The sequence below is a fragment of the Dermochelys coriacea genome, chromosome 10 (genome assembly GCF_009764565.3).
Source record: "Dermochelys coriacea isolate rDerCor1 chromosome 10, rDerCor1.pri.v4, whole genome shotgun sequence".
Taxonomy (NCBI): domain Eukaryota; kingdom Metazoa; phylum Chordata; order Testudines; family Dermochelyidae; genus Dermochelys; species Dermochelys coriacea.
In genome coordinates this window covers 48,035,589-48,053,509 of record NC_050077.1, presented here as the reverse complement: position 1 = coordinate 48,053,509, position 17,921 = coordinate 48,035,589, and the positions used below count along the sequence as shown (strand labels likewise).

Below are 17,921 nucleotides of genomic sequence, written 5' to 3'. Positions count from 1 at the left end.
CGGCTGGTCCTGTCAGTGGACACCAACAACGTGCTCCTCACTGTCCAAGACCCAGGCGACCTGGTGCAGGAGGAGGCTTGCCAGGCTGTCTACTCGGTAGCCTCCTCTGATCAGGTCAACTGGGTCAAGAGCTCTGGTCTTGTGGTCGGGGATGGGTGGCAGGCGAGCTCCCTCCCACCTGCGCTTCAGGCCATCCAGTGGAGAGCAGGTCCGCTGCTCTGTTTCGACATTTACCTTTCTGCCACACATCTGTCTCCACTGGAGAACTAGCAAGATTTAGAGGGTACGGTGTCAGAGTGGCTCTGGAGATGGGCAGGACTACTCTGGTGCCTCTCCCTCCGAGGGAGGACACTGGTACTGAACCAGCTAGTTCTGTCCATGCTCTGGCACTGGCTCAACACTCTAGACCCGGCCCTGAGTTTCCTGGCCAACCTCTGGAAGCTGGTTCTGGAGTTCTCCCTTAAAACCTTCAAGGAGCAGTGGGCGCTGTCCGGGGTTCTCAGCTCGGTGTCCCCGTCAGGTTCCCTTCGTTTAGCCCTGTGACCTCACACCTGTCCCTGTTATAGCTTTAGTTGTCCCCTGTAATTACTTGAGATCCTGGACCTTGTGGATCCTCCCCTTAGGCTGTCTCCAGTATGAGAGAGCCTTGCCTATGCCAGCTGGGTGTTAACTCCCCAATGCAACCAGCCCATCAGCCCCTCAAGCATTCTTCTCTGGGCTATCCAGCCCTGTCTTTTGCCTTGCAGGTTGACAATCAATGCACCCCAGACTTCAAGTCCCTTCAAAGCGGCCCCCTGTGGGGTCCAGCTCCAACCACTGGAAATCCACAGAAATCCGAAATCCTCTGTTTCCAGAGGAACAGAATGCCCCTATATACCAGTTTGGCCTTAGCTCACCACTCTTGAATCACAAACAACACTTCAGCTCAATTCTAAAGCAAAAGGAGATTTATTTAAGACAGAATAGAGAGTCAAATAAAACCAGTGTGAGAGCTGGAAATAAATGGCTAGCTATGAAACAAAATCATAACTCGCATTCTAGAGCCTACACTTAACTAACAAGTTATCCTCCAGTCTAGAAAAGTGTCCTTCACCCAAATTCCCTCCAGCGTTTTCAGCCAAGCCTGGCTGAGACCCCTTATTCACAACACCAACTCGCTGTCAGTTTACTTCCTGGGCACCTGATGTCGGGATGTCTTTTTGTCCCTCAAATATACCAGAATGCATCTCTAGCTAGGGTTCCCCCTCCAATGTTGACTTTTTCCTGTTCATTTCTTTTTGAAGTCTCTGCCAACTTCTCATTAGCAGTTGACTTAGACATTGTATGACATACAATACACAATGGTCCACCATGGAGATAAGCACGCCCACCCCCCCTGTCTGCAGGACTTTGCCTCAAGACCCACTACCTTTGAGAGGCCTGCTTTAGCTACAAGGCCTACAGAACCTAATTTTCAGTGCTCCTTGCCTACTTCCCATACCTACATCTCACAGTGGTTATGATGACCTGTGTGACCAGGGGTTGCATTAGAGACCTTACATGACATTCTTTTGCTGAACATAGGGGGTCCCTGTGCCCTTGTGTCTCCCAGTACTCTCTGTTAGTTGGTATCATGAGGTTCTTGGGGCACAGGTACTCCTGTGGGAATCTAGTGGCCTGCACTAAGGGCAAGCTCCAAAAGCTAGTCCATATGAAGTTATTCAGATTTATCTCTGGTTTGATGGAGCAAGCAATGGGACTTCTGCAAGCCCTACATGGAATGACAGCGTGCCCAGAGAGAGACAGACACTTGTTCTCAACACCATACCTGCGGGGAGCCCATGGGATGACATGAAACTGGTCCTTTCCACTGATGGCTCTTAATACCTACTTTTAGCTACATTGCTAATAACTGATTAAGGCTTCATAGCCCTATACTAGGGCAAGGCATCTCTCATGCTCCGGCATCTTAGAACTAAGCTAACTGAGAGGTTACATCATGTTCCTCCTGGGTAAGCTAGGAATAAAATCCAGGGCTCTCCAGATGATCCCAGTCACAGCCGTGCTGCTGTCTGAAATGAATGCATGGAGTGAATGTGGTCGGTTACCCTCCCTGTGCTAAGCACCAGACCACAGTGTCCTCCCACAGCTGGGTCGAGAACCCAGGAATCCTGATTCTCTGCCAAGCAGCTGTGAAGCCCACTGACAGAAAGGTTAGGTCAAGGGGCGGAGGACCGTGTCCAAAGCAGGTGAGTCTCAGGGGTGTAATTTTGGCTCCACGTGACGGAATTGCTCTTTTCCCAGTTTAGTGAAGGTTGTAGCGAAATTTCTATTTAAAAACCAAATTTTGCACCCCCTCTTCAAGGCACCCAAGAAAGCTAGAAAATTGGCAGGTCAGGGGTCTGACTGCTCTACCAGCTGCAGTACCTCCAGGCATTGAATCCACGCCCCTCATGCAGCACCACCAACGCTTAGTTTGGGAACTGGCCACTAATTTAGGTTTAGCGGCACTGAACCTCACAGTCTCCTCTATGAAATGAGGACAGGAATGATTCCTGCTGTTTATCTAGATACAGCCAACAACATTTGAGAGGGAGAGAAACAAGCTGAGTGCAGAGAAAGAAGGTGGATTCGAGGGATGTCAGGGTCTTGGAGCTTCCCAACTAGAGGACCCAGATTTTGGGGGAAGGACTGGACTTATGCCAGAGACGGGGGAAAACGTACCTACAGCATGGGGGCTGGATTTCGGCTAGTCAGAGGGGACAAGAACAAAGGGACTATGGGAATATGGGCTGAAAAGCATTGAGAGTAATGGTCTGATGGTTGAGACACCCCCTTAGCATGCAATAGACCAAGGATACGTTCCACACTGTGTCAAAGCCTTTCTGGCAATCTCACTTAATCTTCCTGTGTCTTAGTCTTTTCCTGCCTTGTGTGAAAGGTGGTCAGCACTCCCCTAGCACCCAGGGGTGCTGTTAGGGGCATTTTTATACCGTGTGCTAGGTGCTGACATTAGACAGTCCCCATCACTACCTTTGTAGCTTAGAGACCCTTCCAAGTCTAGGTTCACAGGAAGCCTACGAAGGCCATTGCTCTGAAAGTGCTACATTTGTTTGAGGAAAAAGGGGCTGCTACTTCCCCACTATCTTGCCTACCAGCTTCAGTGCCCCACTGCAGCCTCACAAGGCTGAATAACCACTCCTGCAGAGAGCGCTTGTTCTGGGAACATACACCATGCTGCTCCCTATACCCTCCCTGGGTTTGCTGACAGCACATCTTGTTTGTGCAGCCCTGGGCGAAATCTGCTCCCCACGCAGCGGTAGGAGAGAGGTTGTTTGAACAAATGACGCCCTGTCACAGAGCAGGGTTGGCTGTGTTCTCTACAGCGGTAGAGAGATCAAGATAGCAGAGCCCTTCAGACTGAGTCAAGCCTGCTCTAGGGGCATGATCACTGATCTGCAGGTCATGGCCCAGAGCATGAGCAGAAATTGGAAGATTTTCTTAGAGCGGGGTGGGCAAACAAAGGCCTGTGGGCTGCATCCGGCCCATCAGACCTTTTAATCCAGGCCTTGAGCTGCTGCTGGGGAGCAGGGTCAGGGGCTCGTCCTGCTCCGCCCAGCTCCCACCTCACAATTCCTTGATGAGCACCATTTTCCTACAAGCAGAGTCACATTGCAGAGGCGCGACTGGCATTACCACCCAGACTTCACTGGGCTGTTTCCAGGATCGGACCCTGCCCCTACATGGCCGTGCCCCCTATCCCCACAGCGCCAGCCTCCTCCCAAGCTAGCCAATGGTTAAGGCCAGCAGCATGTGAGCCTCCGGGCTCTCACAACCATCCCAGCTAGGGGGCCTGGTATGGTCACTACCAGCAGGGCCGCTAAGAGTTGCTGTTACTGCCCTGTAGAGCTCCCCCTCCCCCGTACCACACCCCATGAGTCCCCTTCCCCCCAGCTCAGGAATGCTCACAATTTCCATACCCAGCTGTGGCCCTCAGACCAAAAAGTTGGCCCACCCCTCTTAGGCTCCTTTTGCCTGGTGGCACAGGGCAATGAAGGGGGCTGGCCTGCACACTCACATCTAGCCCTAACCCCAACATCTCACACCATTGGTGATTTCAGTCCATGGTGAGAAGAACTTGGCAAGCCTGCTCACCTTGGACACAAGGATCGGGGGAAGCGTTCCTAGAACAGCAGTTCTCAAACTGGGGGTCATGACCCCATTTTAATAGGGTTCCTAGGGCTGTCTTAGACTGGCTGGGGCTAAAGCTACAGACTGAGCCCCACTGCCCAGGGTCAGAGCCCACGGGCTCCAGGGCTCACGCCCTTGAGGGTTGATGCCCTGGGCCATGACAGTAATTGTTGGCCGAAAGGGAGCGTGGTGAAATGAAGTTTGAGAACCCCTGTCCTAGAGCATCACCTGAAGCCACAGTCAGAGTCAGCGTCAGCAGGAACTCCCTCATTTCACTCAGAGGGCACAGTGGCTGGGGGATTTGTGTTCTCTCTGCTGCTAGAGCCCTGTAATGGTTACAGGTGCCCAATGGACAGTTCAGAAGGCGGGAAATTCCCCTGCCATTTGCCTATGGAGAGATACCAGCCATTTGACTCTGGGAACCTGAAGGCAGCCATCTCTCCTTTGAAGCCCATTGGAGAGTCCATGATGTGGTTTGTGCACAAGCCACACCATTTCCCCCCCTCCTTCCTTCTCCCTTGCCCATTAAGAACAAGTCCTAGACCAGACTCTAGTCATTGGATTTATTTACATTAGACAGAAGGTACAAGGCACGTGACTGCTCAGGCACTAGAACGGCTGCATCTTCTGCGTACAAGTATCCCCAGAGTAACGAAGGCCAGTGCAATGGCAGCTGCCACTGAGATCAGCCCAGCTGCAGAAGAGAATCCTACAAGAGGAAGAACACATGGTTAAAACTGCAGCTAGTTGCTTTTCCAGCAACCTCTCCAGAAATCCACCATGGACTTGCTGGGTACATGAGTGAAGGCCACACAGTTAATAAAATGGGGGATTTTACTTGAGCTCTATTGTAGGGCCGTCTTTTTTAGCGATGCCAGTTGGAGTTTGTCTACTAGAAGTGGCCAGAACAGGAGATCAGCACCCATTTATAGATCCCACTAGGCAATAGGTTGCAGGTCTCAGGCCACACGACTGGTGTCCCAGCAGATAAGCCCAGGCTACAGTGGCTGATGGTCCAACCAGAGCCAGTCAATGTTGGACTATCTCAGCGAGGAGCCCTCCTTGAGCCAAGGTTACTTGTTACCAACAACCCCTTTGGGTCTAAGGGATTCTTACAGCTGATCTTGCAAGACCCATTTCTTCCATCCATCCTTTAGATCAACTTTTCCAAGCCACCCTAATGTAGATTAATAAGTGACAGTAGAGGCACCATGAGACTTGTTCTGAGTAGTACTAGTTACCCTCTGATGCTGCCTTCTCTGCTTCCATTTGATCAACTGAGAGATCCCTTGATCCTTGATCAGCATCAAAGATGATTACAGGTCCTACCACAACATCAGCCTCAGCTTCCTTCACCAAGGGCTCACCTGTATTGAGGAGAGAAGCACTATTAGAGAACCAAAACATGTCAGGTTAGTCTCATCCATCCCATTTTGGGTGGAAGATCCCCCAGGAACAGTCTGTTGGAGTAAGCCAGACATCTTCCCAGGTGAAGTGGGCACAGATCCTACCATGCCCAGAGGCCACATCTCTCTGGAAGCGCCTCCCTGGCCATCTGTCCAGAGGGCTGCCTCTCCCAGACTGTCCTCCAAGCAATGCACAGTTCCCAGTCTCACAGCACCTGCAGATGTCTCTGGTGCCTTCCACCGGAGACCAGCTGGAACAGAACAGGAACAGTCATCTACAGTGAAGAGTTCTCTATTCTAGGCTGCCTTTCCCCAGTCACTCCCCTGATGGGGTTCTAGTCTACTCACATGTTGCCTGCTTTGTTGAAGGAACAAGCCTTGTTCAAGGGATCTGGGGCTTGCTCAGCTGCAGTGACTTTCAGATGGCAGGTGATGTAGATCTAGAAGGGAAGTGGGAAGAGGGATCAGGACCATCCCAGGGGACACTAACAGCTGCTTAGCCTGGGGAAAGAGACTTGGAGCAGAAATCAGGGAGCTCACCAAGTTCCTGGCATCTCCTGCAAACCTGAACACGTCCACCATGAACTGCAGCGTGTCCTGCCGGGGCCTGGGGGATATGAAGGCTGAGGTGGTGTCATCTGATCTCCCATCCACCAGGCACCTACACACAAGAACTCTGTTTAGTAATATCCCCACAGACTTGAGAGATTCTAGACTAGAAAGGGCTCCCAGCTCTTACCCATTGAAGTCAATGACAGCATAGCGGGGAGAGGAGTCCCTGTCTGGGCTCAGGGTGGCCACACAGCTGTCCACAAAGAGCCTCAGAGCCACATGGTTCCCAGTGCTGACATCAGCTTGGATATGCATGACCTCCCCCAGCTGGAATCCATTGGAGGGTCTCTCAGCACTCCAGTCATCTGCAAGGCAAGTTCACAGTGAGCAGGACAGACAGGGCAGGGCTCAGCTCCCCTGAAGGGACCTCCCACCTACCATTCATCAGGTGCAGGGAGAAATCCAGCCTCTCCTCAGCAGACAGGGTGGAGCTGAAGGGAACCCATGTTGGCTTGATGGCTTTACTGCTCACATTGTCCTTCCTGGGAAAGGAGCAAACCTCAGTCACTGAGCCAGATCCCAGACCAGGGACTGATGGGGAGGGAGGAGATCTGAGCAGCTCAGACTCACCTGGGGTAGTGACACTCAATGGGAATCACAGCTGGATTGGTTCTCAGGATCACTGGGTTGCTGGCAGGGGTGGGGTTATAGTTCAGGCTTGTGCTGTAAACTAAGGAGTCTGGGGTCATCTGGGAAGAACCAGACATGGAAGGGTTAACACTAGTACCCAGAGCATGTGTAAAGTCATTCAGATGAGCCTAGGAACAGGCCTCAGCCAGATGGAAACAAGAGCTCAAGTTTTCCAACAAGTGCCCAGTGAAGTGGCAACTGCCTTCGGAAGGCCTGGCCACTAGAAGCAGGGGATTTCAGAGCTCAGTCTGCTAGAGCAGCCATAGGAAGACTAGCGTCACAGTAGTGCCATTTTACACAACTCTACTCACTGGTTTCCTCTGTGCAGATTGTGAAGGATTCTCAGACAGTAAAACCCCCAGGGTTAACCCATTAGCTGCTTTCAGGTGAATTTTGACCAGGGATTAAGGAAGCCAATAGTCCGTCCCTTTCCCTCCTACAGGCTATGCAGAGCTCAGGCTAACACCAATCAGTGTATTCAGTTGAGGAGTCTGCAGAATGACTTTGGACAGGGGTGTCTAGAAGTAAAATCTGTCTGAACCCCCAGAGCACCCTCTTCAGGCTCCACTTGTGAGCCTGCTCCAGGAGCTCAGCAGGGTAGAGTTCTTTGCCTGGTGCATGAGATTAGAAGCTAGGCAGAAGCACCCAGGAAAAACCAGGGAGCTGGTCAATGACCTGGACAAAATCCCACCCCCTGTTCTCTCCCACTGCCCCATTTTTAACCCCATCAGACAAGGCAGGGGCAGTGATGCTAGGGATCAGTAGGGGCTCCTGGTTTGCATGAATCCTTACCTGCAAGGTGCTGCCACATTCATGGAGCCCAGCCAGAAAGATCACTGTGTTCTCTGCAGCATTAAGGGATGTGTACTGGCAGGCAGCTGGGCCAAGGCTCAGGTCAGCAGCTTTGATCAGTCTCCCCATCCCAAACAGATCCCTGTGCACAGTGATCACCATCTGAGCCTCCTCACACTGCACCATGACAGGCTGCAGCAGGGACACAGCCGTGACCTGCGAAGCATCAACCCGAGCCCAAGGGTAAGGCTGGGCAAGAGAAGGCACATGGGCTTGTCGTCGAGGGGGCTCAGCCCTGGGGGTGGGTCTCCAGATAGCTGAGTCAATCCTAGAGAAATCCCAGGGATTGTAGCAGGTCACCCCACTGACCACCCAGCACAGAAAAGCAAAGCCCAGGTTGTTTCTGTGCCCCATCCTGCCTGCTTCCAGCAACCCCAGCATGGAGGGAAACTGCTGCTCTGGGGCTTTATACCGTGACCCAGAGCCAGGTGACAGCTGTCGCAGGTAATTAACACTCTCCCCCAATCTGCAGGTAACCGGGGCCCAATCATACCCAGTGCCCACGCCCTGAACCTGGGAAATAGGAGGGTCAATGGGAATCAGCGCCACCTGTTGCTCAGTTCACCAGCTGCGGTTTGGGAAATTCCTGCCCTGTTTCGTTCAATGGAAGGCTAAGGGTGGGCTCCACCACAAAGGGACCCAGGGCCCTCAATCCCCAATTTAGGCCTGTAAATCCTGGGTTTGGCTCCACTGGGATCCACAGACCGCACAGCGGCATAGAGTCCTGTGGCACCTTATAGACTAACAGAGGTATTGGAGCATAAGCTTTCGTGGATGAATACCCACTTTGTCGGATTCTACCCCTCTGATACAAACCGTACAGCGAACTCTGTAGGTGCCCAAATTCACTCAGCAGCACCGAAGTTTTTACAGTATAAAGTTCCCTAGGTGCCCGTGTCTCAGCCTCCGGGCACGTGCCCAGCTGCTTCCCTCTCGGCATCTGAGCACCTATCTCCCACCTAAGCCCAGAGCCATCCATGAGCCAGGGGAAGTTAGGCATTTAGTTGCCTACGTCGTATGCGGAGCCCAAGTCACTAGCTGTGCTGCTTGCCCATGTTGACCCCATTCACAATTCCACTGGAGCAGGACGTGGTGTCCTCCTCAGATCTTTCATTCAGTGGTTGGAGCGTTCACCTGGAATGTGGGAGACCCAGGTTTCATTCCCCCTCTCTGCTGAGGGGAGAGAAAAGATGTGAACAGGGGTCTCCCATCTCTCAGAAGAATGCTTGAACCACTGAGCTAGGGGACATTCTGATGATGGGCTTCCCCCTTCTCTCCCATTCAAGCTGTTCTGTTGTGGATAAATGATGAAAGAGGGACCAGCCCCCAGTGCTTCCACCTCCCAGCGGGCTACAGCCGCATTTCTGGTCACTTGCTCTCTCAGTCTGGCCCACCAGCTGTTCCACTGTGGATAAGTGTGAAACTAAAATCTGTTCAAGGGGAAATTGGTGTCCTCTCCAATATCCGCATAACCCGTCCCCAGATGAGTTCCAAAACTGGTGTTCTCGTTCCAGGGTTGGGGTGGAGTTTGCGGGGTTGAGTTGTTTTCCCCAACGTGTTCCCCGCATCCGTCCCCATATCTCCCCTCCCCCAGAATGGTTTCTTTTTCAAAGCCAAGAGAGGGCCTGTCCTGGGGGGAGGATCCATGAGAAACTGAGTTTCCTGGGATAGAGACTGTGACACTTCTCAGGGCAGCCAGGGCTGTGCAGCACCCTAGTTGCCACCAGCCTCCAGTATGAAGGAGCCTTGCCTGTGCCAGCTGGGTGTTAGCTCCCCAATGCAACCAGCCCATCAGCGCCTCAAGCGTTCTTCTCTGGGATAGCCCAGCCCTGCCTTTTGCCTGGCAGGTTGACTATCAGTGCACCCCAGGCTTCAAGTCCCTTCAAAGTGGGATCCAGCCCTGATCACTGGAGATCCACAGAAATCCCAGACCTTCTGTTTCTAAAGGAACAGGGCGTCCCCCTTTACCAGTTTGGTGTTAGCTCACCGCTCTTGTATCACGCACAACGCTTCAGCTCAATTCTAAAGCAAAAGGAGATTTATTTAAGACAGAATGGAGAGTCATATAAAAATGGTATCATATAAACAAGAGCTGGAAACAAACGGCTAGCTGTGAAACAAAATCATAACTCGCGTTCTGGAGCCTACACATAACTAACAAGTTTATCCTCCAGTCCAGAAAAGTGTCTCTCATTGAAGTTCTCTCCAGCATTTTCAGCTAAGCCTGGCTGAGACTCCTTTTTCATGAGGCCAACTCGCTGTCAGTTTACTTCCTAGGCATCTGATGTCGGGGTGTCTTTTTGCTCCTCAAAAACACCAGACTGCATCTTTGATGTTTACCTCTAGCGAGGGTTCCCCCTCCAGTGTTGACTTCTTCTTGTTAGTTTCTTTCTGAAGTCTCTGCCAGCTCCTCATTAGCTGGCTGGAGGACTTTGTCTCAAGACCCACTACCTTTGAGAGGCCTGCTTTAGCTACAAGGCCTACAGAACCTAATTTTCAGTGCTCCTTGCCTACTCCCCATACCTACATCTCACAATGGTTATGATGACCTATGTGACCCAGGGTTGCATTAGAGACCTTACATGATATTCTTTTGGTGAACCCAGAGGGTCCCTGTGCCCTTGTGTCTCCCAGTACTCTCTGTTAGTTGGTATCATGAGGTTCTTGGGGCACAGGTACTCCTGTGGGAATCTAGTGGCCTGCACTAAGGGCAAGCTCCAAAAGCTAGTCCATATGAAGTTATTCAGATTTATCTCTGGTTTGATGGAGCAAGCAATGGGACTTCTGCGAGCCCTACATGGAATGACAGCGTGCCCAGAGAGAGACAGACACTTGTTCTCAACACCATACCTGCGGGGAGCCCATGGGATGACATGAAACTGGTCCTTTCCACTGATGGCTCTTAATACCTACTTTTAGCTACATCGCTAATAACTGATTAAGGCTTCATAGCCCTATACTAGGGCAAGGCATCTCTCATGCTCCGGCATCTTAGAACTAAGCTAACTGAGAGGTTACATCATGTTCCTCCTGGGTAAGCTAGGAATAAAATCCAGGGCTCTCCAGATGATCCCAGTCACAGCCGTGCTGCTGTCTGAAATGAATGCATGGAGTGAATGTGGTCGGTTACCCTCCCTGTGCTAAGCACCAGACCACAGTGTCCTCCCACAGCTGGGTCGAGAACCCAGGAATCCTGATTCTCTGCCAAGCAGCTGTGAAGCCCACTGACAGAAAGGTTAGGTCAAGGGGCGGAGGACCGTGTCCAAAGCAGGTGAGTCTCAGGGGTGTAATTTTGGCTCCACGTGACGGAATTGCTCTTTTCCCAGTTTAGTGAAGGTTGTAGCGAAATTTCTATTTAAAAACCAAATTTTGCATCCCCTCTTCAAGGCACCCGAGAAAGCTAGAAAATTGGCAGGTCAGGGGTCTGACTGCTCTACCAGCTGCAGTACCTCCAGGCATTGAATCCTCGCCCCTCATGCAGCACCACCAACGCTTAGTTTGGGAACTGGCCACTAATTTAGGTTTAGCGGCACTGAACCTCACAGTCTCCTCTATGAAATGAGGACAGGAATGATTCCTGCTGTTTGTCTAGATACAGCCAACAACATTTGAGAGGGAGAGAAACAAGCTGAGTGCAGAGAAAGAAGGTGGATTCGAGGGATGTCAGGGTCTTGGAGCTTCCCAACTAGAGGACCCAGATTTTGGGGGAAGGACTGGACTTATGCCAGAGACGGGGGAAAATGTACCTACAGCATGGGGGCTGGATTTCGGCTAGTCAGAGGGGACAAGAACAAAGGGACTATGGGAATATGGGCTGAAAAGCATTGAGAGTAATGGTCTGATGGTTGAGACACCCCCTTAGCATGCAATAGACCAAGGATACGTTCCACACTGTGTCAAAGCCTTTCTGGCAATCTCACTTAATCTTCCTGTGTCTTAGTCTTTTCCTGCCTTGTGTGAAAGGTGGTCAGCACTCCCCTAGCACCCAGGGATGCTGTTAGGGGCATTTTTATACCGTGTGCTAGGTGCTGACATTAGACAGTCCCCATCACTACCTTTGTAGCTTAGAGTCCCTTCCAAGTCTAGGTTCACAGGAAGCCTACAAAGGCCATTGCTCTGAAAGTGCTACATTTGTTTGAGGAAAAAGGGGCTGCTACTTCCCCACTATCTTGCCTACCAGCTTCAGTGCCCCACTGCAGCCTCACAAGGCTGAATAACCACTCCTGCAGAGAGCACTTGTTCTGGGAACATACACCATGCTGCTCCCTATACCCTCCCTGGGTTTGCTGACAGCACATCTTGTTTGTGCAGCCCTGGGCGAAATCTGCTCCCCACGCAGCGGTAGGAGAGAGGTTGTTTGAACAAATGACGCCCTGTCACAGAGCAGGGTTGGCTGTGTTCTCTACAGCGGTAGAGAGATCAAGATAGCAGAGCCCTTCAGACTGAGTCAAGCCTGCTCTAGGGGCACGATCACTGATCTGCAGGTCATGGCCCAGAGCATGAGCAGAAATTGGAAGATTTTCTTAGAGCGGGGTGGGCAAACAAAGGCCTGTGGGCTGCATCCGGCCCATCAGACCTTTTAATCCAGGCCTTGAGCTGCTGCTGGGGAGCAGGGTCAGGGGCTCGTCCTGCTCCGCCCAGCTCCCACCTCACAATTCCTTGATGAGCACCATTTTCCTACAAGCAGAGTCACATTGCAGAGGCGCGACTGGCATTACCACCCAGACTTCACTGGGCTGTTTCCAGGATCGGACCCTGCCCCTACATGGCCGTGCCCCCTATCCCCACAGCGCCAGCCTCCTCCCAAGCTAGCCAATGGTTAAGGCCAGCAGCATGTGAGCCTCCGGGCTCTCACAACCATCCCAGCTAGGGGGCCTGGTATGGTCACTACCAGCAGGGCCGCTAAGAGTTGCTGTTACTGCCCTGTAGAGCTCCCCCTCCCCCGTACCACACCCCATGAGTCCCCTTCCCCCCAGCTCAGGAATGCTCACAATTTCCATACCCAGCTGTGGCCCTCAGACCAAAAAGTTGGCCCACCCCTCTTAGGCTCCTTTTGCCTGGTGGCACAGGGCAATGAAGGGGGCTGGCCTGCACACTCACATCTAGCCCTAACCCCAACATCTCACACCATTGGTGATTTCAGTCCATGGTGAGAAGAACTTGGCAAGCCTGCTCACCTTGGACACAAGGATCGGGGGAAGCGTTCCTAGAACAGCAGTTCTCAAACTGGGGGTCATGACCCCATTTTAATAGGGTTCCTAGGGCTGTCTTAGACTGGCTGGGGCTAAAGCTACAGACTGAGCCCCACTGCCCAGGGTCAGAGCCCACGGGCTCCAGGGCTCACGCCCTTGAGGGTTGATGCCCTGGGCCATGACAGTAATTGTTGGCCGAAAGGGAGCGTGGTGAAATGAAGTTTGAGAACCCCTGTCCTAGAGCATCACCTGAAGCCACAGTCAGAGTCAGCGTCAGCAGGAACTCCCTCATTTCACTCAGAGGGCACAGTGGCTGGGGGATTTGTGTTCTCTCTGCTGCTAGAGCCCTGTAATGGTTACAGGTGCCCAATGGACAGTTCAGAAGGCGGGAAATTCCCCTGCCATTTGCCTATGGAGAGATACCAGCCATTTGACTCTGGGAACCTGAAGGCAGCCATCTCTCCTTCGAAGCCCATTGGAGAGTCCATGATGTGGTTTGTGCACAAGCCACACCATTTCCCCCCCTCCTTCCTTCTCCCTTGCCCATTAAGAACAAGTCCTAGACCAGACTCTAGTCATTGGATTTATTTACATTAGACAGAAGGTACAAGGCACGTGACTGCTCAGGCACTAGAACGGCTGCATCTTCTGCGTACAAGTATCCCCAGAGTAACGAAGGCCAGTGCAATGGCAGCTGCCACTGAGATCAGCCCAGCTGCAGAAGAGAATCCTACAAGAGGAAGAACACATGGTTAAAACTGCAGCTAGTTGCTTTTCCAGCAACCTCTCCAGAAATCCACCATGGACTTGCTGGGTACATGAGTGAAGGCCACACAGTTAATAAAATGGGGGATTTTACTTGAGCTCTATTGTAGGGCCGTCTTTTTTAGCGATGCCAGTTGGAGTTTGTCTACTAGAAGTGGCCAGAACAGGAGATCAGCACCCATTTATAGATCCCACTAGGCAATAGGTTGCAGGTCTCAGGCCACACGACTGGTGTCCCAGCAGATAAGCCCAGGCTACAGTGGCTGATGGTCCAACCAGAGCCAGTCAATGTTGGACTATCTCAGCGAGGAGCCCTCCTTGAGCCAAGGTTACTTGTTACCAACAACCCCTTTGGGTCTAAGGGATTCTTACAGCTGATCTTGCAAGACCCATTTCTTCCATCCATCCTTTAGATCAACTTTTCCAAGCCACCCTAATGTAGATTAATAAGTGACAGTAGAGGCACCATGAGACTTGTTCTGAGTAGTACTAGTTACCCTCTGATGCTGCCTTCTCTGCTTCCATTTGATCAACTGAGAGATCCCTTGATCCTTGATCAGCATCAAAGATGATTACAGGTCCTACCACAACATCAGCCTCAGCTTCCTTCACCAAGGGCTCACCTGTATTGAGGAGAGAAGCACTATTAGAGAACCAAAACATGTCAGGTTAGTCTCATCCATCCCATTTTGGGTGGAAGATCCCCCAGGAACAGTCTGTTGGAGTAAGCCAGACATCTTCCCAGGTGAAGTGGGCACAGATCCTACCATGCCCAGAGGCCACATCTCTCTGGAAGCGCCTCCCTGGCCATCTGTCCAGAGGGCTGCCTCTCCCAGACTGTCCTCCAAGCAATGCACAGTTCCCAGTCTCACAGCACCTGCAGATGTCTCTGGTGCCTTCCACCGGAGACCAGCTGGAACAGAACAGGAACAGTCATCTACAGTGAAGAGTTCTCTATTCTAGGCTGCCTTTCCCCAGTCACTCCCCTGATGGGGTTCTAGTCTACTCACATGTTGCCTGCTTTGTTGAAGGAACAAGCCTTGTTCAAGGGATCTGGGGCTTGCTCAGCTGCAGTGACTTTCAGATGGCAGGTGATGTAGATCTAGAAGGGAAGTGGGAAGAGGGATCAGGACCATCCCAGGGGACACTAACAGCTGCTTAGCCTGGGGAAAGAGACTTGGAGCAGAAATCAGGGAGCTCACCAAGTTCCTGGCATCTCCTGCAAACCTGAACACGTCCACCATGAACTGCAGCGTGTCCTGCCGGGGCCTGGGGGATATGAAGGCTGAGGTGGTGTCATCTGATCTCCCATCCACCAGGCACCTACACACAAGAACTCTGTTTAGTAATATCCCCACAGACTTGAGAGATTCTAGACTAGAAAGGGCTCCCAGCTCTTACCCATTGAAGTCAATGACAGCATAGCGGGGAGAGGAGTCCCTGTCTGGGCTCAGGGTGGCCACACAGCTGTCCACAAAGAGCCTCAGAGCCACATGGTTCCCAGTGCTGACATCAGCTTGGATATGCATGACCTCCCCCAGCTGGAATCCATTGGAGGGTCTCTCAGCACTCCAGTCATCTGCAAGGCAAGTTCACAGTGAGCAGGACAGACAGGGCAGGGCTCAGCTCCCCTGAAGGGACCTCCCACCTACCATTCATCAGGTGCAGGGAGAAATCCAGCCTCTCCTCAGCAGACAGGGTGGAGCTGAAGGGAACCCATGTTGGCTTGATGGCTTTACTGCTCACATTGTCCTTCCTGGGAAAGGAGCAAACCTCAGTCACTGAGCCAGATCCCAGACCAGGGACTGATGGGGAGGGAGGAGATCTGAGCAGCTCAGACTCACCTGGGGTAGTGACACTCAATGGGAATCACAGCTGGATTGGTTCTCAGGATCACTGGGTTGCTGGCAGGGGTGGGGTTATAGTTCAGGCTTGTGCTGTAAACTAAGGAGTCTGGGGTCATCTGGGAAGAACCAGACATGGAAGGGTTAACACTAGTACCCAGAGCATGTGTAAAGTCATTCAGATGAGCCTAGGAACAGGCCTCAGCCAGATGGAAACAAGAGCTCAAGTTTTCCAACAAGTGCCCAGTGAAGTGGCAACTGCCTTCGGAAGGCCTGGCCACTAGAAGCAGGGGATTTCAGAGCTCAGTCTGCTAGAGCAGCCATAGGAAGACTAGCGTCACAGTAGTGCCATTTTACACAACTCTACTCACTGGTTTCCTCTGTGCAGATTGTGAAGGATTCTCAGACAGTAAAACCCCCAGGGTTAACCCATTAGCTGCTTTCAGGTGAATTTTGACCAGGGATTAAGGAAGCCAATAGTCCGTCCCTTTCCCTCCTACAGGCTATGCAGAGCTCAGGCTAACACCAATCAGTTTATTCAGTTGAGGAGTCTGCAGAATGACTTTGGACAGGGGTGTCTAGAAGTAAAATCTGTCTGAACCCCCAGAGCACCCTCTTCAGGCTCCACTTGTGAGCCTGCTCCAGGAGCTCAGCAGGGTAGAGTTCTTTGCCTGGTGCATGAGATTAGAAGCTAGGCAGAAGCACCCAGGAAAAACCAGGGAGCTGGTCAATGACCTGGACAAAATCCCACCCCCTGTTCTCTCCCACTGCCCCATTTTTAACCCCATCAGACAAGGCAGGGGCAGTGATGCTAGGGATCAGTAGGGGCTCCTGGTTTGCATGAATCCTTACCTGCAAGGTGCTGCCACATTCATGGAGCCCAGCCAGAAAGATCACTGTGTTCTCTGCAGCATTAAGGGATGTGTACTGGCAGGCAGCTGGGCCAAGGCTCAGGTCAGCAGCTTTGATCAGTCTCCCCATCCCAAACAGATCCCTGTGCACAGTGATCACCATCTGAGCCTCCTCACACTGCACCATGACAGGCTGCAGCAGGGACACAGCCGTGACCTGCGAAGCATCAACCCGAGCCCAAGGGTAAGGCTGGGCAAGAGAAGGCACATGGGCTTGTCGTCGAGGGGGCTCAGCCCTGGGGGTGGGTCTCCAGATAGCTGAGTCAATCCTAGAGAAATCCCAGGGATTGTAGCAGGTCACCCCACTGACCACCCAGCACAGAAAAGCAAAGCCCAGGTTGTTTCTGTGCCCCATCCTGCCTGCTTCCAGCAACCCCAGCATGGAGGGAAACTGCTGCTCTGGGGCTTTATACCGTGACCCAGAGCCAGGTGACAGCTGTCGCAGGTAATTAACACTCTCCCCCAATCTGCAGGTAACCGGGGCCCAATCATACCCAGTGCCCACACCCTGAACCTGGGAAATAGGAGGGTCAATGGGAATCAGCGCCACCTGTTGCTCAGTTCACCAGCTGCGGTTTGGGAAATTCCTGCCCTGTTTCGTTCAATGGAAGGCTAAGGGTGGGCTCCACCACAAAGGGACCCAGGGCCCTCAATCCCCAATTTAGGCCTGTAAATCCTGGGTTTGGCTCCACTGGGATCCACAGACCGCACAGCGGCATAGAGTCCTGTGGCACCTTATAGACTAACAGAGGTATTGGAGCATAAGCTTTCGTGGATGAATACCCACTTTGTCGGATTCTACCCCTCTGATACAAACCGTACAGCGAACTCTGTAGGTGCCCAAATTCACTCAGCAGCACCGAAGTTTTTACAGTATAAAGTTCCCTAGGTGCCCGTGTCTCAGCCTCCGGGCACGTGCCCAGCTGCTTCCCTCTCGGCATCTGAGCACCTATCTCCCACCTAAGCCCAGAGCCATCCATGAGCCAGGGGAAGTTAGGCATTTAGTTGCCTACGTCGTATGCGGAGCCCAAGTCACTAGCTGTGCTGCTTGCCCATGTTGACCCCATTCACAATTCCACTGGAGCAGGACGTGGTGTCCTCCTCAGATCTTTCATTCAGTGGTTAGAGCGTTCACCTGGAATGTGGGAGACCCAGGTTTCATTCCCCCTCTCTGCTGAGGGGAGAGAAAAGATGTGAACAGGGGTCTCCCATCTCTCAGAAGAATGCTTGAACCACTGAGCTAGGGGACATTCTGATGATGGGCTTCCCCCTTCTCTCCCATTCAAGCTGTTCTGTTGTGGATAAATGATGAAAGAGGGACCAGCCCCCAGTGCTTCCACCTCCCAGCGGGCTACAGCCGCATTTCTGGTCACTTGCTCTCTCAGTCTGGCCCACCAGCTGTTCCACTGTGGATAAGTGTGAAACTAAAATCTGTTCAAGGGGAAATTGGTGTCCTCTCCAATATCCGCATAACCCGTCCCCAGATGAGTTCCAAAACTGGTGTTCTCGTTCCAGGGTTGGGGTGGAGTTTGCGGGGTT

General features: G+C 52.2%; 2 protein-coding genes across 2 annotated transcripts; both read right to left on the bottom strand.

The window, feature by feature from the left end:
• Positions 1-4,719: 4,719 nt before the first annotated feature.
• LOC119862117 (zona pellucida sperm-binding protein 3-like) lies at positions 4,720-8,160 on the bottom strand. Its single transcript, XM_038418146.2, has 9 exons — positions 7,611-8,160; positions 6,759-6,877; positions 6,567-6,670; positions 6,316-6,493; positions 6,117-6,237; positions 5,925-6,016; positions 5,682-5,827; positions 5,412-5,537; positions 4,720-4,879 (listed from the first exon to the last, which is right to left on the bottom strand). The coding sequence occupies exons 1-9, from the start codon at positions 8,049-8,051 to the stop codon at positions 4,773-4,775; spliced, it is 1,434 nt and encodes a 477-aa protein (XP_038274074.1). The 5' UTR covers positions 8,052-8,160; the 3' UTR covers positions 4,720-4,772.
• A 5,272-nt stretch (positions 8,161-13,432) lies between these two features.
• On the bottom strand, positions 13,433-16,872 carry LOC119862116 (zona pellucida sperm-binding protein 3-like). Its single transcript, XM_038418145.1, has 9 exons — positions 16,324-16,872; positions 15,472-15,590; positions 15,280-15,383; positions 15,029-15,206; positions 14,830-14,950; positions 14,638-14,729; positions 14,395-14,540; positions 14,125-14,250; positions 13,433-13,592 (listed from the first exon to the last, which is right to left on the bottom strand). Exons 1-9 carry the CDS (start codon positions 16,762-16,764, stop codon positions 13,486-13,488), a joined length of 1,434 nt encoding a protein of 477 aa, XP_038274073.1. The 5' UTR covers positions 16,765-16,872; the 3' UTR covers positions 13,433-13,485.
• Positions 16,873-17,921: the final 1,049 nt, after the last annotated feature.

Excerpts from the sequence above, each read along its gene's own strand:
- LOC119862116 (XM_038418145.1), bottom strand. The coding sequence starts at position 16,764 with ATGCTGGGGTTGCTGGAAGCAGGCAGGATGGGGCACAGAAACAACCTG. Across the intron at positions 14,951-15,028 it reads GCTGTCATTGACTTCAATGG|GTGCCTGGTGGATGGGAGAT; the intron begins GTAAGAGCTGGG and ends TCTTGTGTGTAG. Across the intron at positions 14,541-14,637 it reads TTCAACAAAGCAGGCAACAT|CTGGTCTCCGGTGGAAGGCA; the intron begins GTGAGTAGACTA and ends GTTCTGTTCCAG.
- LOC119862117 (XM_038418146.2), bottom strand. The coding sequence starts at position 8,051 with ATGCTGGGGTTGCTGGAAGCAGGCAGGATGGGGCACAGAAACAACCTG. Across the intron at positions 6,017-6,116 it reads CAGGAGATGCCAGGAACTTG|ATCTACATCACCTGCCATCT; the intron begins GTGAGCTCCCTG and ends CTTCCCTTCTAG. Across the intron at positions 4,880-5,411 it reads AGAGAAGGCAGCATCAGAGG|GATTCTCTTCTGCAGCTGGG; the intron begins GTAACTAGTACT and ends TTCCTCTTGTAG.